Source organism: Phascolarctos cinereus, unplaced genomic scaffold (assembly GCF_003287225.1).
Source record: "Phascolarctos cinereus isolate Bilbo 61053 unplaced genomic scaffold, phaCin_HiC Scaffold_5;HRSCAF=322, whole genome shotgun sequence".
Classification (NCBI taxonomy): Eukaryota; Metazoa; Chordata; class Mammalia; order Diprotodontia; family Phascolarctidae; genus Phascolarctos; species Phascolarctos cinereus.
This window is the reverse complement of record NW_027555958.1, coordinates 246,755,675-246,780,007: the sequence shown is the minus strand read 5'-3', so window position 1 is coordinate 246,780,007 and position 24,333 is coordinate 246,755,675. Positions and strand designations below refer to the sequence as shown.

The 24,333-nt window shown below is 46.9% G+C and overlaps 1 protein-coding gene across 1 annotated transcript; it reads left to right on the top strand.

Moving 5' to 3' along the window:
* The first annotated feature begins 236 nt into the window (after positions 1-236).
* Positions 237-23,797, top strand: C4A (complement C4A (Chido/Rodgers blood group)). Its single transcript, XM_020974300.2, has 41 exons — positions 237-375; positions 561-759; positions 1,021-1,222; positions 1,403-1,473; positions 1,564-1,652; positions 1,910-1,992; positions 2,119-2,215; positions 2,385-2,490; positions 2,599-2,725; positions 2,962-3,077; positions 3,217-3,396; positions 3,557-3,742; positions 3,899-4,084; positions 4,271-4,426; positions 4,752-4,878; positions 5,272-5,346; positions 5,433-5,627; positions 5,729-5,843; positions 5,959-6,029; positions 7,134-7,273; positions 7,390-7,587; positions 7,912-7,963; positions 8,148-8,237; positions 8,470-8,679; positions 8,888-8,963; positions 9,119-9,275; positions 9,521-9,658; positions 9,757-9,928; positions 10,586-10,821; positions 10,899-11,063; positions 11,458-11,517; positions 12,103-12,196; positions 12,304-12,490; positions 12,745-12,835; positions 13,264-13,338; positions 21,778-21,880; positions 22,184-22,273; positions 22,665-22,760; positions 22,945-23,028; positions 23,132-23,264; positions 23,426-23,797. Exons 1-41 carry the CDS (start codon positions 311-313, stop codon positions 23,565-23,567), a joined length of 5,235 nt encoding a protein of 1,744 aa, XP_020829959.1. The 5' UTR covers positions 237-310; the 3' UTR covers positions 23,568-23,797.
* Positions 23,798-24,333: the final 536 nt, after the last annotated feature.

Below are 24,333 nucleotides of genomic sequence, written 5' to 3'. Positions count from 1 at the left end.
GAGGAGCTGCATACCCTCACTTCACTTGTATAAATATCAGGATTGGAGAGACGACACACTTAAGAGAGACCATCCTGTTTCAGAAAGACCTATATTAAAGGGATCCAAGATTTCCTCACAGGGGCCCAGGTTTCCAGTACTTTCAGTACTGGGCTTTGGGCCAGTTGCATTTCTTGATTGTCACGTGTTTTCCCAGCTAAACTAGAGCAGGGGTGGAGCAAAGTCCAAAGTTATCTCCCCTAGACCTCAGGATAGCCAGAAGGGAGCCAATGGACAGCTAGGATTGACCATCCCTGCAGTCCTCTCAACCATGAAGCTCTTATGGATGCTGCTTTGGCTTTCAAGCCTCTTCACTTTGACTGTGCAGGAAGCCAGGTCTTGGGTCCCTGAGGGTTATGGAGAGTGGGGATGGGAGACCTAACAGCTATGGAACAAAAACACCCGGGTGTCTTGGGAAGCGGGGTCTTGGTTGAAGGCTAGGGGGATGGGTCAGTGGCTTGGGGTGAGGGAAGAAGGGAGCTCTATACCTGTAGGTCCTAACCCCACCCCCTTTCCCTTAGGCTGCTGATCTTTTCACCCGCTGTGGTTCGCCTGGGTGTACCACTTTCGGTGGGACTGCAACTCCAGGGAGCTCCGAAGGGGCAGAAAGTCAAGGGCGTTATCTTCCTGAGAAATCCATCAGGGCCCCCAGTGCACTGCTCTGAGGATGTGCCCTTTACCCTGGACTCTGACCATGACTATCAGCTACTTAGCCTCCCGGTAATTGTACCCCCAACTCCCTGCCCCCATCAGCCTACCCCTACTTGCTCCTACTGTCTTTTTGTGCCTGCCATCTAGTTGCTCTCTCCATTCTGTTTTTCTTTACATGCCATTTACCTCCTCGCCTCTGATTCTGAACCTACATCTGTTTTTCTGGTCTTGGTCCCTCCCCTGGGATCATTCCTACTTGGTCTTTCCATACCTCTGTCTCTCTCTTACTCTTCACTTTCTGCCTCTAACACTATCCCCATCTGCCCTCAGGTCCCACTGGTCCATGTACAGCGCTGTGGTCTCAGTAAGCTTTATGAGTCCCGTCACGTGCAACTTCTGGCCAAAACATCATGGCTGAAATCGACTCTGTCTCGACAAACAGACACTCAGGGTGTCAACCTGTTATTTTCTTCACGTCGGGGTCACCTTTTTGTACAGACAGACCAGCCCATTTACAACCCTGGCCAACGTGGTGAGGAGTCCATACCTTCAATTCCTTCTTATCCAACAACACAAATTTATTGCACAGGCATACCATGTACAGAATAGCCTTTCTTTGTATAGGGAAAGGATGAGAAAGAGGAGAGAGAAAAATAGAGCTTATGGAATCTCCTCCTTTGGCCCACTGACACCTGTATATCATTTCCTCTAGTCCGATTCCGAGTCTTTGCTCTGGATCAGAACATGAGACCATCCACGGATACCCTGACTGTTACTGTTCAGGTGAGTCCATGGCCTCTAACTCCTCAACTGTGACCCCTGATTTCTAACCTTCTGCCTCTAGGTTTATTCACTGAGTCCTTCTTCTCCTAGAACTCTCATGGCCTTCAAGTACGGAAGAATGAGATGTTTTCTAAAAGATCCATTTTCCAAGATGATTTTGTAATCCCTGACATCTCAGAGTGAGCTTTTTCTTGACCCCATCCCACTCTGGAATACCTTCATATATCTCCCTTAAATACCTTCTTACTTTCTACCCCTTTTCTCAGTCACCTCACTCCAGACCCCAGGGATTCTGCCTGCTGCATAGTCCACTCTTACCTGTACAGCCCCACAGATTGTTTCCCAAATTCCCCCATCGTATATAAGAACAACATTCTTTTTCCATTAGGCTCTTCTCTACCTGCTTATGCTGAGCCACCTCTATATTCCTTCTCAGGCCTGGAACATGGAGGATCTCAGCTCGATTTTCTGACAGCTTAGATTCCAACAGCAGTACTGAGTTTGAGGTGAAGAAATATGGTAAGAGCTGGAGACTAGGGAGATAGTGTCCTAAGGGGAGAAAAGGTTGGAAATGGATACTGGATCCCAAAGAGAAGGGATGTTTTCATTGCTGTTTGACATCTCTTCCCCTCTACTCTCACTTAGTTCTCCCCAACTTTGAGGTGAAGATCATACCTGAAGAGCCCTATGTGCTGGTGGCTCCTGGTGTTGATGTGAATATCCGATTGAATATCCAGGCCAAGTAATCCTTTCCTTTATTTCTACCTCTGTGTACTGTTCCCCAGTAACCCTTGCATCTCTCCTCATTTGCTCTTCACCCTTCCTTAGGACTCTTCCTTTTGCCCTATTTCCCCCTACCCCCACTGGGGCCTCTTCTCCCAGGGGTCCTTCCAAATATCCCTTGTCTCTAGGTATGTATATGGGAAGTCAGTGCAGGGAGTAGCTTATATTCGATTTGGAGTCCTGGATGAGAGTGGTGAGAAGAAATTCCTTCGAGGGCTGGAAAAGCAGTCCAAGGTAGGGCTCAGAGGTCATGGAAGGTACTTGGGGAGGGGAGGGTGATGGAGTAGTAGGTGGGATTTTCACCACAGATGTATGTTCTGTCTTTTATTTTCTCTTCCTCAGTTGTCAGATGGCCTCTGTGGCATTACCCTCTCAGGAACAGAGATCCAGAAGGCATTGGACATCTCTGGGATGGACAATCTTCAGGGGCTTCGCCTCTATGTAGCAGCTGCTGTCATTGAATCCCCTGGTGGGTGACCTTAGACCTCTCTACTCTGATCCCTGCTTTGGACATCCACTCATAGTCTCCTTTTCTCCTCCAACCTTCCCCTCTGAGCACCCACACACCCACAAACTCATTCTAGAGAGGGAAACTTGAGGAGATGGTGATCCCTGTGTCTTTCTGTCTCCATCGCTGTCCCCTATTTCTTTGTCTCTGCTTTTTTGCCCCCGACTTCTTATGTCTATCTATTTCCATGGACCCAGGGGGAGAGCTAGAGGAAGCTGAACTTACCTCTTTGCGCTTCGTCTCATCTCCATTTTTGGTGGATCTCAGCAGCACCCAGCGGTATTTTGTACCAGGAACTCCTTTCCTACTACAGGTCATTCCTGGGGGTGTTAAAAAAGAGGATAGGGAGGGAGAGTACAAGAGAGGTTGGGAGAGGCAATACAGATAAAGGGGATGGCACAGCGTTTTTTCTCTATTTCTTCTTCTCTGACTTCTCTTTTACCCACCCTCAGGCCTTGGTTCAGGATGTCTCTGGCTCTTCAGCCCCTGGGATCCCCATCAAAATTTCCACCAAATTTATCACTTCAGGAGTTGGTTCTAATATCCCGGTTCTTAACTTCAACACAGATGAGAGGGGTCAGCTCAGCACCCTCATCAATGTCCCCCAAGCCACTCAAGAGTTGCAGCTCACGGTGAGATGGGAACCAGATACTCTAGGAAAAAAGTGGGGACAGGAGAAGGGGGAGCCAAGAGCTGGATGGTTGTGTTGCTCAGGAGCAAGGTGGAGATCTGGCAGTTGAAGGACCAGATTGCTGAGTCCCTCTGACCTTTCCCTTTATTGCCTCCTTCTAGCTATCTGCAGGATCCCGCTTCCCAGCGGTGGCCACCCTTACTGCCCATTCTCCCCCTTCTGGAGGCTCGGGGCTCTTGTCCATGGAGCGGCTGGATTCCAGGCCTCCCCGTGTGGGACAGACGTTCACTCTAAACCTTCGTGCCGTGGGAGCTGATGGAGCTACTTTCTCCCATTACTACTACATGGTGAGGATAGGCCAGTAAGCGCAGGATTGTTGGAGCAAAGATCAGGGCAGAGGTGGACAGTCTTTCCCTGGAGGTGGAGAGAGAGTAAGGAAGACAGGTTAGAGAGGAAGCTCCTTTCAGATCCTTCTGTCTTGCCAACCACTATGGCACCACCAGGTCCTGTCGCGTGGAGAGATCATATCCATGCATCGAGTGGCAAAGGGCGCCGTGACCGCCATCTCGGTACCTGTGACCGCCCAGCTCGTGCCTTCTTTCCGCCTCGTCGCCTTCTATTACCACAATGGTCTACCAGTCGCCAACTCTTTGAAAGTGGATGTCCAGGCGGGGGATTGTGAGGGGAAGGTAACTGGGGGAGGGAAGGAGAGATGGAGGAGAGAAGATGTGATGCGACAGAAGTGGAGAGAGAGAGGGAGGGAAGAGGAATGGCCTCAAGTTCAAAGAAAGCACCGAAGATATGAAAAATAGTAAGGAACTTCTTCCTCCCAATAATGTTGCCCTGCTTTGTTTTTTTTTCTTTTCTATCCCTAGCTGGAACTGAAAGTGGATGGGGCAGAACTTCGACCTGGGAACCAGCTGAGGTTAAATTTATACACAGATTCCTTGGCCACTGTAGCCCTTGGGGCTGTGGATACTGCGGTGTATGCAGCAGGTGGCCAGAGGCACAGCCCTCTCCATATGAACAAGGTCCCCAGAGTGTCCACTTTCTCTTCCTTTTGCTACTTTCCCCTGACTCCTTGGCCACTCTGTCCCTCCCTCCAGCTCCCCCAAACTTCTCTCCTTTCAGGAGTCCTATTTTAGTTCCCTTGCAGACTTCACCCTTTTCCGTAGCCCTATCCCCCCATACTCAACGCCCTTTCTCTCACAGCCACCCTCCTCTTTCTGCTTCCCCTATCCCCCCTCTCACCAAATCCCGTACTTCTCCCTTTCCCTCAGTCCGTTCACTCTTTTCCCTATTGTCTGCTCTTCAGTGCCCATCTTCCAAAGCAGCTCTTGCATTTCTTCACTTCAGGTCTTCACTGCCATGAACAGCTATGACCTGGGCTGTGGCCCTGGGGGTGGGATCAGCGCTCCCCAAGTTTTTGAGTCGGCTGGTTTGATGTTTTCAGATGGACACAAATGGACCCAGCCCAGGAGCAGTAAGAACAGAGTTTGGAGGTGGGGGGAGTTAAAACAAGAGGATGGAGAGAGGATAGGGAGGGAGAGTGGAAAGGTTAGGAGTATGAAGGTGAGATAGTTTGAAATAGCAGTGGTCTGGGAGTCAGGAGACCTGCCGTTAACTAGCTGTGTGACCGTGGCTTTCCTTTCTCTGTGCTTCACTTTCCTTGTCTATAAAACTAGGGAGTAGGAATGGATTATCTTTAAGGCCCTATTCAAGATTTGATACTCTAGGGGTAAGGAGAGAGAATGGGAAGGGGAAAGGGAAGGGGCAGGTAGGGAAAGGATGGAAACAGTTTTCTATAAAGAAGGGAAGGACAGGACGTGGGATTTGTGTGACTCGGCCTCCATCCTTTTATCATCTGCTACTGTAGGTCTGAGATGCCCCAAGGAGAAGAAAAGCCGGAAAAGAAGAGATGTGGATTTCCAGAAGGCAATTCTTCAGAAGAGTGAGTGATGAGACTAGCGCCAGAACCTCAGCTGTATCTGGTTTGGGGGGGAGCATTCCTAGTGAACCCTCTTCCACTGCCCACAGTGAGTCAATACGTCGGTCAAGCCAAGCGCTGCTGCAAGGACGGGATGACGCCATTGCCAATGCGCCGATCCTGCAAAGAGCGAGTGGCCAGAGTATCAGAACCCACCTGCCACGAGTCCTTCCTGTCCTGCTGCCAGTTTGCCGAGGAGCTTCGTAAAAAGACTCGCGTCAGGGGCAGCATGGGGCTTGCCCGGGGTAACAGTGATGGGCAATGGTTATGGCCTGGGTCTCTAAGGTCAAGGGTAGGTGGGAATGCTGGTGGTGCCCAGGGCTCTGATCTTGCTCCCTCATCACAGTCCAGGACACATGGGAAGAGGAAGAGGAACTGCTTGTTGAAGATGATATCCTCATCCGGAGTTATTTCCCTGAGAACTGGCTCTGGACCCTGTACACAGTAGACAAAGTTAAAAAGTAAGGAGGCCAAGGAGACCTTCCAGATGCCACCCCCAGAACTGCCATGCTCCTTGGGGACCCCAGCATCCAGCCCCCAGGTTTGATAGACGTTCTTTCTGCTCCTCCCACACAGGGTGTCTGAGTTTGTTCCTGATTCCCTGACCACGTGGGAGATCCACGCCGTGAGCCTTTCCCAGACGAAAGGTAAAGGTGATGATGATACCACTGCACATCCTTTCCTCTTTGCCTTCTCCCCTCTTAACGTCATCTTAACAGGGAGTCTCCTGTCCCTTAGGCTATCCTAGTTAGCTTGTGGTTTCCCAAGGAGTAGCTTCCAGGAAGGGAGGGGAAATTCTGCTCATTGGTCTTGAAGCCCTGGGGCTACCTTGGAGAGTGAGCAGAGTCAGGGCCTTAGGGGCCTCCTAGGCACCTCAGTTAGTTGTGGTGGGACAGCTTATGTCCCTTCCTGTGCTTTTCCCAGCCTCTCCTGTGCTGCACCCTGCCTCAAAACTATTCTTTTTCTCTTTCCTTCTTAGTTTTTTTTTTTTGTGTGTGAGGCAATTGGGGGCTCAGAGTCACACAGCTAGTAAGTATTATGTGTCTGAGACCGGATTTGAACTCAGGTCCTCCTGACTCCAGGGCCAGTGCTCTATCCACTGTGCCACCTAGCTGCCCCCCCTTCTTAGTTTTTCTACTCCCCTAAATGCCCCATATAAATATAATAATAGTATATCATATATATGTCTTATATATATTATATATATAAGTATAATAATAGTATATCATATAGTGTATATATATATATATATGTCTTTAAGATCATTGACTTTATTGCCTCTTAAATAATTGAACTAATATTATTTAAATCTTATCAAAACAATAAATGTATCCCATATTATCATTTGGATTAATAATTATGTCTTTAATTCATTCATATAATTTCCCCATTCATGATAAATGAAATACAAACATTCAACGTCAGTCAACTATTACGTTGGCAATCTTCCAGGCTCCGGCCCTGTTGATAAACCACCCCCAAATAAAAATCCTACCTAATGCCAGGCAGTTCAGTTATGCCGCGTTATGGGCTGAGTAGCACTCAAATCATCACATATGCCTCGACGAAAAGCATAGAATAGCTGAATAGGGTATTATGGACCTGAAGTAACAACCAGTAGCCAGTCAAAGAACTTCTAGGTATGTCCGCAATTCATGGGCCTGCTCTGAAGGATCGCCCGTTCCTCCACTCTCACTGAGTGTATCATGCCTCCACTCTCACTGATCTCTATGACTCTATCCCCCCACCAGGTCTTTGTGTGGCTCAGCCTGTCCAGGTTAGAGTTTTCCAAGAATTCCACTTACATCTTCGCCTTCCCCACTCTGTCCGAAGATTTGAGCAGCTAGAGCTTCGACCTGTCATCTATAACTACTGGAATAAGAACTTGTCTGTGAGATTCCGTGGGGAGTGGGAGAAGCAAGTGGGGAACTGAGAGGAGAGGGCTACTTGATCCCCATGATTCTCTTCATTCCTCCTTCCCGTCTCTACCTTCCCCTCGCCCCCCAGGTGAACGTCCAGGTGTCCCCTGTGGAAGGGCTGTGCCTCGCTGGTGGTGGTGGCAGAGTACTAAAGCTAGAGGTGCCTGCTACCTCAGCGCGGCCTGTCTCCTTTCCTGTGGTGCCCACGGCTGCTGCTGCTGTGTCTCTGAAGGTCCTGGCCCAGGGCCCTTTTGGAGATGCTGTGTCCAAGGTCCTGCACATCGAGGTGAGAGATGGGACCCTGGACCCATCCTCCAACCTCACCTACCTAACAAATTCCTTCCTCAAACACATTCCCAAGTCCCCAAAACTAAGACTGTAGTTCCCTTTCTCATGGGACCAGTCCCGAAAATCTTCTGCCTGGCCCTCCTGCCTACTCCTAGGCTAGCAGCTCCTTTCCCTCTTTGCTGCATGCCACCCCACCCCCCAAAAGTCTCTGCAGCCCAAACCCTAGAAACAAGGGTTGAGAGTAGTCTGAGACATAGAGATGGCTCAGGCCTTGTCTCCTTGGCTTTTGAGTGATCACTTTTGCTTCCCTTTCACCTGACAGAGAGAAGGAGCAGTCCAGATAAAGGAGTATGCCTACAAGCTGAACCCCCTAGGTGAGTGATCCCCCAGACTCTTACTCCCTAGGGTTCATGCCTCATTTCTTGGTCCCCTACTAATGTCTGTCTCCCCTCAGAATGTTTGAGGAGTAAGATTTGAGGGAGAGTATTTAAGAATCTCCAGGGATGAGGGAATATGATATTCCCTTTCCTGGATCCCTGACTCCCTACTTTTCTTTAGACTTCCGTGGCCGGAGCTTCGATATTCCTGGGGAGAATCCATCTAATGTTATCCCCGATGGAGACTTCAGTAGCATTGTTCGTGTTACAGGTACTCAGTTCTGCTGACTCCAGATCCCCAGGTTGCCTGACCCCTAATTTTCCCCCAGTAACCTCTAATCCACCTTGTTCCCCCAGTCACCTTCCTCTGACCCCTATTGATGCTCCCCTTTTCCAATCCTATGGCCTCTGAATCCCACAGTAATCTCATGACCCTTCTGCACTTCCAGTCTTTCATCTTGAAGACTTCAGTCATGGATTCTTTTCTTTTTTGTCCCATGTAGCCTCTGAGCCCATGGAGACCCTGGGCTCTGGAGGAGCCCTCTCCCCAGAAGGGCTGGGGTCTTTGCTGAGGGTGCCCCGGGGTTGTGCAGAGCAAACCATGGTCTACCTGTCCCCTACACTTGCTGCTTCCCGATATCTGGACAAGACTGAGCAATGGGGGAAGCTGCCTCCTGAGATGAAGGACCATGCAGTGGATCTCATCCAGAAAGGTGTGAAGTAGAAGTAGGGGGCTGGGAAAGAGGGGGGTGAAGGTGAAGGTCAGGGGATTTGAGAGAGCACAAGATAAGAAGAGAAGGTGGGAAGAACCTGGGACGCTTGGAGAAAAGTAGAGAATCAAAAAACATTATTGGGGGGGTTGGAGGGGGGAAAGAGACGGGAGGTAGAATGGAAACCAGCAGCTCTTTTCTGTCCCCCAAGGCTATGACCGTATCCTACAGTTCAGGAAAACAGATGGCTCCTATGGGGCTTGGTTGCACCGGGATAGCAGTACTTGGTGAGATGGACCACCAGGAAAAGAGCAATGACAAGAGGGTGGAGAGAGATTTGGGCAGGACAACAGGGTTTCCCAGTGAGGGGGGGGACTGGGAATGGTGGTATGACAACGACAAGTTGGGGGGCTGTGCTGACTCCTACCTCCTCTTCTCTCAGGCTCACAGCCTTTGTCCTAAAAGTGCTCAGCATAGCCCGGGAGCAGGTGGGTGGCTCTGAGGAAGGGCTAAGGGAGACGGTCCAGTGGCTTCTGACAAAGCAGCTTGGCGATGGCTCTTTTCAAGACCCCTGCCCAGTGCTTCACAGGGATATGCAGGTGCTGGGGTCAGGGTGAGGTGGAGAAAAGGGGAGGGGGCTTGGTCCCTGGGTGAGGGTGGGAGAGACCTAAGAAGTGTCAAGTCTGCTGAAGGGCAAGGACATGGAAGGCTCTTTCCCTGCCTCGAGTGGTGATATCTTCTCTCTCTCTCTCTCTCTCTCTCTCTCTCTCTCTCTCTCTCTCTCTCTCTCTCTCTCTCTCTCTCTCTCCTCTCTCTCTCTTATACCTATGTTCTTTTCTTCCAGGGTGGCCTGGTGGGACCAGATGAGTCTGTGGCCCTAACCGCCTTTGTAGTTGTAGCCCTCCAGCATAGCTTGACTGCCTTCCAGACTTCTGAGAATAATCCTGACGAGGAGAGAATCAAAGAGCAGCTGCAGAGAGTGGTAGATGCAACACTCATCTTCCCTGCCCCCAAACTTTTCCCTGAAAATCCTATTTCCCTTGGGGAGCCAGAAATTCAAAGAGCCCCTTTCCCCCCTAGAAAGCCTCCATCTTACGTGCAGACTCATTCCTGGTGGGAAAGGTAGCTACTGGGCTCCTGGGATCTCATGCAGCTGCCATCACAGCCTATGCCCTGACCCTGACTAAGGCCCCCAAAGATGACCAGAATCTTGCCCATAACAATATTATGGCCATGGCCCAAGGAGAAGGAGGTAAGTGCCCAAGGACTCAGTCATGACCCTGGGAGCTAATAGATGAGTCTGGATTCTTGTGTTGGAAGGAAATAAGCACCTACCATGTGCCTATGCTGTGCTAAGTGCTTTATAAATATCATCTGATTTGGTCCTCACAACAACCCTTTGAGATGGGTCCTAGTATTCCCATCTTACAGATGAGGAAACTGAAACACATAGAGGTTAAGTGGCTTGCTCAGGGTTACACTAGTAAGTGTGTGAGGCCAAATTTGAACTCAGATCTTCCTAACTCCAGGCCCAGTGCTCTATCCATTGTACCACTTAGCTGCCTAGAAAACTGAGTCCATTGTGAAAAGATTTAAAGGTTTGTGGCAGGAGAAGCCCAGGCTTGGGAGGAGTCAGCAACTTGGAGGGTCAGGATGTAGGAGAGGATGAAAGAATTCCTGAGGGCCAAACTTCAGAGATAACAAAGGAAGGCACCAGACTTTAGGCTTCAGAAGAAATTTAGAAGAATAGCAGGCCACTCTTGGGATAAAATAATAACAGCCAAAAAACTGAAAAAGGAGAATTCAGGGATAAGGAGGCATAAGCATTGTGACTGTTTCTAACTCTGTGACTATTTCTGTCTCTGTCTCTCTTTTCTGCCTCTGCTTTTATCTTTCCTGCACCTCACAGATGACCTATACTGGGGTCCAGTTACTGGGTCTCAAAATAATGCTGTCTCACCAACTGCAAGTGCTGGTGGTGGCCCCTCGAATCCCACTCCCCTGGCTCCGGCCCTGTGGGTGGAAACAACAGCTTATGTGTTGCTCCATCTCCTGTTGCGAGAGGGGAGGGCTGAGATGGCTGATCAGGCTGCAAACTGGCTGACCCACCAGGCGAGCTTCCAAGGGGGATTCCGCAGTACCCAGGTATGGTAGGGGAGGGAGGCAGGGTGGAAGTAGATCTCCCTAAGTTCTAGGCTGGAGAATAATGTGAAGTTTTCCAGGACACAGTAGTTGCCCTGGATGCCCTGTCGGAGTACTGGATTGCCAGCCATACGACTAAAGAGACCACACTCAATGTGACCCTGAGTACTCAGGATCGCCAAGGAACTAAGGACCACGTCCTCCAATTAAACAACCATCAAACAGGGCTAGAGGACGATCTGCAGGTGACAAGCCCTTGGGTTGGTAGCTGAGGCTATTGGGGACTGGAGGAGGCGGGGCCTTTGTAGCCCTCAGAAGTGAGCCTAGAGATAGTGCCTCCCACCTGTGCCCCACCCAGCCTTAGCTCCCGACATCCTCTCTCCTCCCCACTTGTTCAGCATCAGAGCTGAGAGGGCTTAGCTGCTGCTAGGGAGCGTGGGTGGGGAGAGGGGCACTTATATAGCTCCTATTCTCTTCTCCCTCTCCCCCATTTTCTAGATGTCTCTGTTTTCCTTTCCTCCTACCATCTCCCTGTCTCTTAGCTAATTTCTCAGCCACAGAAGAGGGAATGAGTTGGGGAGTGGGCAGACAGCTTTTTTTCCTCCTTTGACATGTTTTTCTCTTCCTGCTTTCCAAAAGTTCCCCTTAGGCAGCAAGATCACCGTCAAGGTGAGAGGAAACGGCAAAGGGACCTTAAAGGTGAGAATTGGAGAGGCTCCTGGCACCACAAGAGGTGGGAGAAGAGGCCTGGGCAGGAGGTGGCAGGTGGGCCAGAGAGGTGAGCTGTGATTAGGAGAGTCAGAGTTAAGACTTACTGTTGGCTTTGTATTCCCTGCACTTAGCACAGTGCCTGGCACATTTTAAGTGCTTGGTAAATACTTGTTGATACTGACTGCCTGGAAGGCAGAGAGGGAATTCCTGTCTCTCTAGGAAGGGAAAGGACTTCAGAGACCTCTCAGCCCAGGGCAAACAGTTCATCTTAGAGCTGACATCATGTAGTCTAACCAGCTGTATCATGGAGAAGACCTGTGGTATGGACTGAGTGGGAGAGGCTGGTAGGTGTGGATCTAAATAAGATAAGGAATAGGGGTAGCTAGGTGGCTCAGTGAATAGAGCTGTGGCCTTGGAGTCAGGAGGACCTGAGTTCAAATCCAGCCTCAGACACTTAACGCTTACTGGGGGCAAGTCACTTAACCCCAATTAGGGAATAGGGACAGAATGATCTGGATTTCCCCCTCTCCACCCCAAATAAAATCAAAACCAAATCCCTTCTTCTTCCCCAAGATTCTACGTAAATTCAACATCCTGGAGGAGAAAAATACAACTTGTAAGGACTTCAAGCTGGAAGTGATAGTCACAGGCTCTGTCCAATATTCAGGTGAATGCAGGGTGAGAGGGAGGTCTGTGTGTTTGGGTCTCTGAGGGAAGTGGGGGCCAGGGAGGAAGATCCCTGGATCCCCTCTCATGCCCATATTTCAATGCTAGCGGCATCAAATGATGACTATGCATACTATGATGAGGAGGAACCCCAACTTGGAGATGACCCAAGTCCCTCAGTGTCCCCTGTGACACCCCTGCAGCTATTTGAGGGACGTCGGAACCGCCGGAAGAGGGAAGTGCCCAAGGCAGGAGATGAGAAGGAGGAGAGGGTGCATTATGAAGTGTGCATCTGGTGAGTGCCTGTAGGCTGGAGTGAGGGCAGGTCACCAAGGGAGGTAAGATCTTGGAGGTGGGTGGGCGTGAAGCCAGGGACTGGCTGATCAGATGCCTACATCCCAGGGTGGTAAACAAGAGGGCAGGCAGAGTTTGGATGGGAGGGGGTTGCTGTGGCAGGGGTTGAGCCATGGGGTCAGAGTTGGATAGTGGGGAGGAGAGTACTTGAGGGTCAGTAGAAGCTGGAGTCACCCAAAATATCTCCCCGCAAAGGCGAAGTAATGGGATCAGATTCCCTGGAATGGCTATCGTAGATATCACCTTGCTGAGTGGATTCCATGCGCTACAGACTGATCTAGAAAAGGTATGATCATCCTTCTTCCTCCCAGTTGGGTCACAATTATCTTGTTATCTCTGGAATCATAAGTTCTGGGTTCAAATCCTATTTCTGACATTTACCTATGTGAACTTGACCTATTCATTTAAATTCCCTATGCCTCATCTATAAAATGAGGGGACTGAACTAAGATAGTCCCTGAGTAGCCTTTCAGCTCTCAGATCTATATTCATACATTCTGTGACCTTCCAGTTATGTTCAGGAACCTGAGTTTAGGCTCTCTCCTCTCTGCCCAGACTCAGCCATCTTAGCTCCCACAATTAGTCAGTTATTCATGCCTAGGTGAGGCAGTCATGCTAGGGATTGTACTTGTCCCCCTTTTCTCCTTCAGTGGCTCAGGTCCTTTCAGTGGGAAGCTCTGTGGTGTTTCCTTGACCTCAGTGTTTTCTCCCTAGTTGACCTCACTCTCAGATCGTTATGTAAGTCACTTCGAGACCCAGGGACCCCATGTCCTGCTGTACTTCGATTCAGTGAGTATGTGTGTGTATCCATGGGGGGAGCATAGAGGGGTACAGAGGGACTCTAGCAGCCTCTGCTCTATATACGCCATGTTGTGCTGAGTGTCTAGGAAATACAAAGACATGGGTCCCTATTCTCAGAAAACTAACAGTTTAGTTAAGAGAGAGAAAACTCATATATAATTATGACTGGGCCCTCACTGTGGCAAGGCGTTCCTTTTATACCTCCTGAATCGATTGACCATTCTCCTCACCACAGTGGCTTTTCCAGATCTTTTCCTCTCTCCTCAGACTGCCAAAAGTTCCCCTTCCCCCCACCCTCTCAGCGAGAACCATTCCTCATATTTCACTGAAAAGAACTGAGATCATTTGAGGGACCCCTCTCTTTTCCCCTTTCCTCATCTCACATTTCACTAACGTCATTCGACTGAAACTTCTCTTTCCAAAATTACTAATGATCTCTTAATTGCCTGATCTAATGACCTCTTCTTAATCGTCATTCTCTTTGGTCTCTGTACCTTCTGATGCTGTCAATCTCCATCTTTTCCTTATACTCTCTTTTCTCTAAGTTTTTGGGCCTTCACTCTCTCCTGGCTTTCCTCCTACCAGTCTGACCTCTCCTTCTCTGTCTCCTTTGCTGGATCTTCATCCAGTTCAGGTGTGCTTACCATGGTAGTCACCCAAAGTCTCTCTCCTGGGCCCTCTTCTCCCTCTATTCTATTTCATTTGATGATCTCATTAGCTCCCATGGCTTCAATTATCATCTCTATACAGATGACCCTCAGATCTACTTGTCCAGCCCCCAACCTCTCTCCAGTTTCACATCACTAAGTACCTGTTAGACATCTGGAACTGGATGTTTCATAGGCATTTTGCTTTTGTAACATTTCTTGTATGAGCCCCCTAATGCCTGGTGACGCTGCTACTACCATGGTGCAGGCCCTCATCACCTCTTGCCTGCACTATTGCAGTAGCCTGCTGGTGAGTCTTCCTGACTTAAGTCTTTCTCCATTCCAATCCCTACTCCACTCAGCTGTTAAATTGATTTACTGAAGTGCAGGTTTGACCATGTTACCTCCCTACTCAAGTCAACTCCAGCTGCTCCTTATCATCTCCAGGGTCAAATCTAAAATCCTCTGTTTGACACTAAAAGCCATTCATAACCTAGCCTCTCCTCTAACTCTGCAGTCTTCCTATGCCTAATGTTCTCTCCATCTCCCCATTCTCCAAGATCCAGTGACACTGGCCTCCATGCTGTTCCTTGACCAAGTCACTCCATCTTCTATCATCTTCACTGGCTGTCACTGAGGCCTGGAATGCTCACTCTGTGCATCTCTACCTCCTTGTTTCCTGGCTGTTACATTTTAGTTGTGTTGGACTCTTAATGACCCCATTTTGGTGGGGGGTTCTTGGCAAGGATACTGGAGTGGTTTGCCATTTCCTTCTGTAAGGGCCCCCTATTTTATAGTTGAGGAAACTGAGGCAAATAGAGGTTAAGTGACTTACCCAGGGTCACATAGCTAGTAAGTGTCTGAGGCTCAGGTCTTCTTGACTTCAGGTCTAGCACGCTATCCACTGTGCCACCTAGCTGCCCCTCTTATTTCCTGAACTTCCTTCAAATTGCAGGTGAAATCCCACCTTCTACAGGAAGCCATTCCCAGTTCTCTTTAATTCTAATACCTTCTCACTGAGATTATCTCCAGTTTATCCTGTGTGCAGTTTGTATACTGTGTATAGTTTGCACACTGTCTACCTCATTAGCCTGTGTCCTCTGTGTGAAGGGACTCCTTTTTGCCTTTCTTTATATCCCCAGCATTTAGCATAGTTTTTTGGCACGTAGTAGGTGCTTAATAAATGGTAGTTGACTGACGTGAAACAATGGGAAATAATATAAGACAGCATATGACTTAAATAGCTTTATATTAACTTTATATATATAACTTTAAAGTTTATAAGGCCCTTTGTTTCAATGAAAAGTTAACCAGAGGGAAAAAGCAAGACAAATCACATCACACAGAACAAAGAACTGATGAGTTTATAAAGTACTGAGATCTAATCCTTTTGTAGATCCAGCCTAGCCACAGATTGGTGGACTGAAAGTCAACATTGAAAATGCTCATTCATGGGGCAGCTGGATGATGCAGTGGATAGAGCACCGGCCCTGAAGTCAGGAGGACCTGAGTTCAAATCTGGCCTCAGACCAAACCAAAAAAAGAACCAAACTTCTAGGGGGCAGCTAGGTGGCACAGTGGATAGAGCACTGGCCTTGGAGTCAGGAGGACCTGAATTCAAATCCGGCCTCAGACACATGATACTTCCTAGCTGTGTGACTCTGGGCAAGTCACTTAACCCCAATTGCCTCACTAAAAAAAAAAAAAAAGGAAAGAAAAGAAAATGTTCATTCATTCACCCATTTATTTATTTATTTTTATTTTTTATTTTTCGGCTAGGCAACGGGGTTAAGTGACTTCCCCAGGGTCACATAGCTAGTAAGTGTTATATGTCTGAGGCTGGATTTGAACTCAGGTCCTCCTGAATCCAGGGTTGGTGCTCTATCCACTGCGCCACCTAGCTGCCCCATTCATCCATTTATTGAGCATTTATTAAGTCTCTACTGTATGCAGAGTACTGTATTAGTTGTTGAGAGTTAGAAAGCTTAAATCAAGAAAATTCATATTCATGTAATGCTTTGAGATTTATAAGCACTTTCCTTTCAAACAGAACTGTGAGGTAGGTAGGGCAAGTTGGGTTATTCCTATTTTGTGTCTTTTCCTGTAATGTAATTTACCCTTGTCTGTCTCCTCCTTTCTCAATGCATTTTCTAAGATCAGATTGATCCACTTATTTGGATCCATTTAACCCACTTGATTAGATTTTTTTTTATCATTACATCAAAGTCAACTAATATCCACCCTCTTTATGTATACTCCTTTAACATGGTGTAATAACAATACAGTTCTCAAGGGTTGCAAGTGTCATATTCCCTTGTAGGGGTTTAAACAGCCCCCCCCATTAACAACGTATTGTATCTTTCTGTCCCATTTACCTTTTTAAGTCCTTCTTGAGTCCTGTACTTGAAGATCAAATTTTTTGTTGAGCTCTGGTCTTTTTATCAGGAAAGTTTGGAAGTCTCCTATTTCGTTGAATATCCACCTCCTCCCTTGAAAAATGATGCTCATTTTTGCTGGGTAATTGATCCTTGGCTGCATTCCAAGCTCCTTTGCCTTACGGAATATCATGTTCCACCCTGCGGTCTTTTAATGTAGAAGCTGCAAGGTCCTGTGTAATCCTGACTGTGGTTCCATGATATTTAAATTGTTTCTTTCTGGCTGCTTGCAGCACCTTCTCTTTCATCTGGTAATTTTGGAATTTTGCTATTATATTCCTTGGTGTTGTCAATTTGGGATCTCTTTCAGGTGGTGATCGTGGATTCTTTCTATGGTTATTTTCCCTTCTGGTTCTAGGACTTCAGGCAGTTTTCCTTTATGATTTCCTGAAAGATACTGTCCAGGCTCTTTTTTTCATCATGATTTTCAGGTAGTCCAATAATTTTTAAATTGTCTCTCCTGAGTCGATTTTCCAGGTCGGTTGTTTTACTGATGAGGTATTTTACATTTTCATCTATTTTTTCATTTTTTTGTTTCTGTTTGACTGATTCTTGCTCTCTCATAGAGACATTAGTTTCCATTTGTCCAATTCTAGTTTTTAACAGATTGTTTTCTTCTGTTAGTTTTTGTACTTCCTTCTTCAATGGCCAATTGTGTTTTTTAGGGACTTGTTTTCTTCAGTGTACTCTTTTGTTAGTTTTTGTCTTCCTTCTTCAATTGGCCAATGGTGTTTTTTAGGGACTTGTTTTCTTCAGTGTATTTTTTGGCCAATTGTATTTTTGAAGGACTCTTCTACCTCTCTCATTTGACTATTAAAATCCTTCTTGAGCTCTTCTAAGAAGGCTTTTTGGGCTTCAGACCAGTTCATATTCCCTTTTGTTGTTGCAGATGTGGGTTTGTTGACAATGTTGTCCTCTTCAGAATTTCTGTCTTGATCTTCACTCTTCTCATAATATGAATCTATGGTATGTTTCTTTTTACTCATGGTGTTTCTTTATTCCCTTTAAAGAGATTGAGCTGTCCTGCTGGGGAACAGAGGGTACTGACCCAAGCTTCTTGTGTTGGGAGCCTAGGTCTTGATCACTGGCTTTGTGTGCTGGGGATTCTTATGCTGGCAATTGGAGGCTGTAGGTTTCTGGCAGCTTACCTCGTGTTGGGCTGGAATCAGCAAGGCTGGAACTTTCAGGCAATTCTAGGTTGCCTGCTTTTCCTTTCCTTTAGCTTTCTTCAGCTCCTTTTAGATGGGTGCTGCAGGGTGTTTATCTGCCTGGGGCCCCCTGCAGTGTTGTCTCCCTGGTTTCTGCTAATGCACTGGGAGATTCCTTTGCGGTAGAGTGCTGAGGCACCTGGTGGTTTTCTGAGCTGGTTTCCACCGGTTCCCCCAGCCCTCACTGAGGCACTCGGAGGTCCAGGTGTTGGTGTTTGCCCGTTCTACCACCTGGGCTTCAGGATTTCTTCACAATTGGAGGCTGCAGGGCTCTGACAGCTCACCTGGTGTTGGGTTGGAATCAGCAAGGCCAGGGCTTTAGGAAGCCTTTAGGTTGTTTTCTTCACCTCCTTTCAGATGAATGCCGCAGGGTACTTATCCACCTAGGGCCCCTTGTAGTTCTGCCTCCCTTATTTTTGCTGAGGCACTGGGAGACCCATTTGCTGGGCTGCTGCACTGCTGCTCCCCGTCTTTCTTCTAGTTCAGGTGTTCCAGGGGTTTTTTTCTGGGGTGATATTTTCTGGGTTTTCAGAGGTTGATGGGGGAGAGTGAGAGCGACTACCTTTTCACTCCACCATCTTCAGTTATTCCTGTTTTATAGAGGGGGAAACTGAGGTGTAGAGAGGGAAGAGATTTGTCCAGTCTCCTCCCTTCATGTGTGGTGCTTTTTGCATGAGACTCTGTTGCCTTTCACAGAGCTTATAGTAGTTTAAAGACAATGGAAAGATGTGGGTTAAACAAGTGGACACCTTACTCATTCCCATTCCTTCCCTGAACCCCATCTCCCCAACTCTGGTTGAGTCTGCTTCACCTTCTCTGTCTTATCCCAGAAATTCTTTCATTGGGCCTAAAGGGTATCCTTCACAGACCTTGAAAATGTCTCCCTTCCTCTTCTTCTTGAGGTCCCTATAGGTTAGGGATTCTTCATTTGATAAAATCAAGGGGTCTCTGAACTTTGGATGGGAAAACACATCTCTTTTTTACTTACCTCTGACTGAAATGTAGCATTGCCTTTGATCTTTTAAAAATAGTATTCTGAGTAAGGGTCTTTAGGCTTCACCAGACTGCCAAAGGGGTCTGGGATGCAGAAGAGCCAAAGAGCCCCTGCTCTGGCTGCTCTTCTGGAAGCCCTACCCTCATGTTCAACCATTTCTCTCTGCCTCAGTCACGTGCTTGAAACCTGCTAACATGAGCCATTGTTAAAGCTGGCTCTGCCTGTAAGTGAAATTAGGTGTTCCAACAGGCATTGAGGTCCAGCATCATTTCATGGACAGTGTTGGTTACTGCCGCCAAGACTGCCCGCTGCCAGTAACCCAAACAGATTGACTTTGTCTTCAGGTCATGCCCTGCTGCTTTCTCCCAGCCCTCCTCTGACCTACTATGAAGTTCCCATTTCTAATTAGACCCTGGGATGTCTGTAGTTTTCAGCCCTTTGATGACATCAAGATGATAGACATTGCTCATGTTAGTAAGTTAGTAATCAATTGCTCATTGGCTCATGTTAGTAGGTTTTAAGCAAACTGTTTGAAAATATGAATAGGGCTGATACCTAAACCAGGAAGAGGCAAATCGGAGAAAAAAATATTATAGACCAATTTCCCTAATGAATATTGATGCACAAATTTTGAATAAAATATTAGCAAGGAGATTACAGCAATGTGTCACCTGGATAATACACTATGACCAGATGGGGTTTATACCAAGAATTCAGGGCTGGTTCAATATTGGGAAAACTAGGGGCAGCTGGATGGTGCAGTGGATAAGTCTCCAGCCTTGGAGTCAGGAGGACCTGATTTCAAATCTGGCCTCAGATACTTGATACTTACTAGCTGTGTGACTTTGGGCAAGTCACTTAACCCCAATTGCCTCCCCAAAAAAGAAAAAATTAGGAAAACTATTAGCATAATTGACCATATCAATAACAAAACCAACAGGAATCATATAATTATCTCAATAGATGCAGAAAAAGCTTTTGATAAAATATAGCACCCATTCCTTATTAAAACGCTAGAGAATATAGGAATAAATGAAGCTTTCCTTAAAAATGATAAGTAGTAGGGGCAGCTAGGTGGCACAGTGTATAGAGCACCAGCCCTGGAGTCAGGAGGACCTGAGTTCAAATCTGGCCTCAGACACATAACACTTACTAGCTGTGCAACCCTGGGCAAGTCACTTAACTCCATTGCCTCACCAAAAAAAAAAATGATAAGTAGTATCTGTCTAAAACCATCAGCAAGCATTATATGTAATGGAGATAAGCTAGAAGCCTTTCCAGTAAGATCAGGGGTAAAACAAGGATGCTTATCAGCACTATTATTCAATATTGGACTAGAAATGTTAGCCTTAGCAATAAGAGAAGAAAAAGAAATTAAAGGAATTAGAATAGCCAATGAGGAAACAAAACTATCACTTTGCAGATGATATGATGGTATACTTAGAGAATCAACAAAAAAAACTACTTGAAATAATTAACAACTTTACCAAAGTTACAGCATGGAAAATAAGGGTAGGGTTTCCAGAAGAACAGCTATAAAAGGGGCTCTTTGCCTTTTCTGTGTCCTAGACCCTTTTGGCAGTGTGATTCCAGTGAGTGTTCAGACCTCCCCCAAGTTGATATTGCCATCTCCAACTAAAGAGAAGTTCTCTGGCAGCTTTTGGTATTGCAGTATTTTAAACACACAGCAATAATACAGACTAAGAGAAGAGTCATTACATCACATGATATAATGAAAGCAGATGAATCTGGTGACAGGATTAGAAAGGAGAAAGCCTGGAAGCAAGGAGACTGGTTAGGAGGCTTTTTTAAGAAATGAGGCTTGAGGGGCAGCTAGATGGCACAGTGGATAGAGCACCAGCCCTGAAGTCAGGAGGACCTGAGTTCAAATCCGGCCTCAGACCAAACACTTGACACTTAATAGCTGTGTGACCCTGGGCAAGTCACTTAACCCCAATTGCCTAAAAAAAAAAAAAAGAAATAAACTAGGCTTGAGAGGATGAGGGCTTGGACTAGTAGAGTAGTAATGAGAACAGGGGAAAAGACAGATAGAGAGATGTTTTGAAGGAAAAAATTAGTGGGTAACTGTTATAGGTGATGGAAAGGAATTATAGATATCTCGTAAGCTGGCATCTAGGGAGCACAGTGGTTAGAGCCCTGGGCCTGGAATCAAGAGGTCTCAAGCTGAAGTCTGGCCTCAGATACTTACTACCTGTGTGACCCTGGGCAAGTCATTTAACCTCTGTTTGCCCCAGTTTCCTCAACTGTAAAATGGGCATAATAACAGCACCTACCTTGTAGGGGTTATTGTGAAGATCAAATGGGATAATATTTATAAGGCTTTTACTTAGCTTGGCATGTAGTAGGTGCTATAGAGATGCTTATTCCTTTTCCTTCTAGGTTTTAAGCCCTATTGCCTTGAAAAATGGTGGCACCACTGATAGAGACAGGGAAATCAGAAAGGGGAGTTGGTTTAGAAGGAAAGATAAATCCAATTTAGATGTGTTGGCTCTCCCCTATTACTTCTAGGATCAAACAAAATTCCATTTGGCATTCAAAGCTTTTCATTACCTGGGCTCTTCTTATCTTTCTAATAATTTTCTTACACATTGATCTCCTCCACCCACTTTGTGATCTAGTCGTACCGGCCTACATTGGTGCTGCTCCCCTACGATGCTCCGGTTTCCCACTCTCAGACCTTTACAACTGGCTGTCATCTTAGAGCAAATGCCACCTTCTGCAGAAAGCCTTTCCTGGCCTCTCAGCTGCCCATACCTTCCTCTCTGTCTTCCATCTACTCAGCATCGTAGATTTATAGATAGAAGAAACCCCCGAAGTTTTTTGCACTCCACGCTTTTATTTTGCAGATGAGGAACTTGAAACCAAGAGAAATTAAATGACTGGCCCAGGTATATATAATTAGTAATTAGCAGAACCCAGATTTAACCCTGGGTCCTCTGATGCCAAATCGAGTGCTTTTCCTTACTACATGATATTATTTCTGGATTAGAATAACAGACCAAAATGAAGATGGAGCAGAGAGCAAGGAGATAATGGAGAAAGCGAGTGAAAGAGAGACAGTAGACTTGGGGGGCAGGGATGGTCTCAATAGCAACTTGAGCATCCTTACACTGTGACTCCAGGTTTCGGCATCTCGGGATTGTGTGGGCTTTGAGGCTGTGCAGGAGGTGCCTGTGGGGTTAGTGCAGCCGGCGAGCGCTGTTCTTTATGACTATTATGAGCCTGGTGAGTAGAGAGAGGGAGTATGGGAGAACCTGGGCCTCTGCCTATGGTGGGGCAGGAGCAGGGAGGAAGGGGAATGATGGGATAGCATGGGATCTGCAAAGACCTTGGGCATTCTGGGAAAGCATAGGATTATTTGGAATTCTTGACTATTTGGAGATGGAAAGGGAGTCCTGAGCCTGAGGCTCCGCCCTTCTTCCATATTATTGTGCCATGGACTTTTCCTCCTCTTCTTCATGGAGCAGTAGGAGGGGAAATGGGGAGACAGGTTTGTGACTCTCTGTGACTTCTTCTTCCTCACATCAGGAGAGAAATGTGTTGTGTTCTATGGGGCCCCAAGTAAGAGTAAACTTCTATCCACGCTATGCTCTGGGGATGTTTGCCAGTGTGCAGAAGGTGAGTTATAAGCAATAGTGGTTGGGTAAGATATGGTTCCAGGGGGAATATGACACATACTTTTTGGAGCTTGAAGGCACCAGAGATAATGAGAGAGATACAGAGAGAAATGGAGGCATAATGCTTCATTTCTGTGTTGCTGTTCTCTCCTCCTCCCCCACAAAGGGAGAAGGCAAGAAAAACAAAACTATTATAAACACATATAATTAAGCAAAGCAATTTCTGCATTGGCCATATCCAAAAACACCCCAAAGTAAAAAAAAAAGTTTATTTGTGTTGTGAGTGTATGTTTCATCTTGAGTTCTGTGAAATTGTGGTTGGTCATACACATACATTGTTTTTTCCTCTCTCTTTCTTTGCTCATTACATCTTTTGTTTTCCCCTTTCTTAGGAAAATGTCCTAAAAAATACCGAATCACAGAAGTGGAGAAAATGGAGGAAGAGGTCAGGATGAACTATGCCTGCTATGATCCACGTGTGCATTATGGTGAGTTGATAACCCTCAGGCTTTTGCCTTTTCCTTTAGGGATCCAGGAAGCCTAAGCCCTCTAGTTCTCCAACTTTTTCTAGACACCTCCCACCCCTCAAGCTTTTGACGTAACATCCAGCCATAACAAATGTAATTCTCTCCATCCCTGGGGTGACCTCTGCTCCCTTCTTCCCAATAACAGGTTTCCAAGTTGAGGTTCTCCGGGCAGAGGACAAAGCCTCCTTCCGACTCTTTGAAACCAGAATCACCCGTGTTCTACACTATAGTACTGACAGGGGCTGCAAAAGTTGGGTGGGGGTAGCTGGGGAATGGCGATATGGATGGCAGGTGGATATCCTTGCCCCTCTAATGTTTTCTCTTTCCCCTAGCTCAAGATATCAAAGCTAGTGTTGGCCAGACTCGAAACTTCCTGGTCCGAGTCTCATGTCGCCTGCAGCTGGAGCCTGGGAAGAAATATTTGATCATGGGGCTTGATGGAGTCACCTTTGACATTAAGGAACAGTGAGTTATCTGTGACTCAGAGACACCCTGCCCCTTATGTCCTTGGCTTTTCTTCCTCCTTCCCTTTGAGGACCCAAGCCCCTCCCTCCCTTGGGGACTCATGGACCCAGGCCTTCCATCCCTCTCAGGCTCACATCCCTTACTACCTCTTTCCTACATAGGCCCCAGTATTTGCTGGACTCCATGACTTGGATTGAGGAGATACCTTCTGAAAAGAACTGCCAGGCCCTGCGATATCGGTCTGCTTGTGCCAACCTCCATGAATTCCTCCAGAAATATGAAACACAGGGATGTCAGGTTTAGGGGGTGACATCCTCTCCCTCCCCTCCCCTACCTCCGTGGAATTTCCTCACTCACGGTACCCTAAATCTTGTCCTTTACATCTGCCCTACACTCTCTCATCTCTTCTTCCTGAAAGGAAGGGAGGTCTAATTCATCCAGGACTATACTCTTGACTTCCTCTTTCCCTCCTATCGTCGTCTCCCAAACTAGAGGACAGAGAAGAGCTTAATAAAAATTCATTTGATGATCAAGTTAGTGGTGTTTGTGTTTTCTCCGATCCCTGTGACTTTCTCTGGAACATTGCTCTTGGATATATGACCTCTACATCTATGACCATTGTACCCTACTTCCACTTTCCCTAACCTTTTGTCTTACCCAGTTACTGTGACCCCTTCTAGCTTCTCCCAGACTCATTCTTCATTCCTTTGACCTTTTAGCAAATTATGACACTTAGGTCTCCTCCTACACCTTCTCACCCACCTCTACTCTTCTGCCTACTTTATTACTCAGTCAGCTACCCATCCTTACCTCTAGTGACATGTCCATTATAACTTTGGAATCGATCCCTTTGGGAACATGTGTCTATCAGCATTATATTACACATTTCATGGCAACAAGTTCCTGCTTTCCCTGATCCATTTTGCTTGAATTATTCACCATCCTGTCCTCTTCCCATTTTGGTCTGCTCTCCTTTTATTCCTTATTCCCTTTCTTCTCTTTCCCTTAAGACCTATGCTTCCCCTGGCTCTGGCTCTATTTTCCCTCTGGCTCTCTCTTTCTCTCTGGC

Coding starts and splice junctions, on each gene's coding strand:
- C4A (XM_020974300.2), top strand. CDS start 311: ATGAAGCTCTTATGGATGCTGCTTTGGCTTTCAAGCCTCTTCACTTTG. Junction 1,993..2,118: donor GTTTGAGGTGAAGAAATATG/GTAAGAGCTGGA, acceptor ACTCTCACTTAG/TTCTCCCCAACTTTGAGGTG. Junction 4,427..4,751: donor GCCCTCTCCATATGAACAAG/GTCCCCAGAGTG, acceptor TCTTCACTTCAG/GTCTTCACTGCCATGAACAG.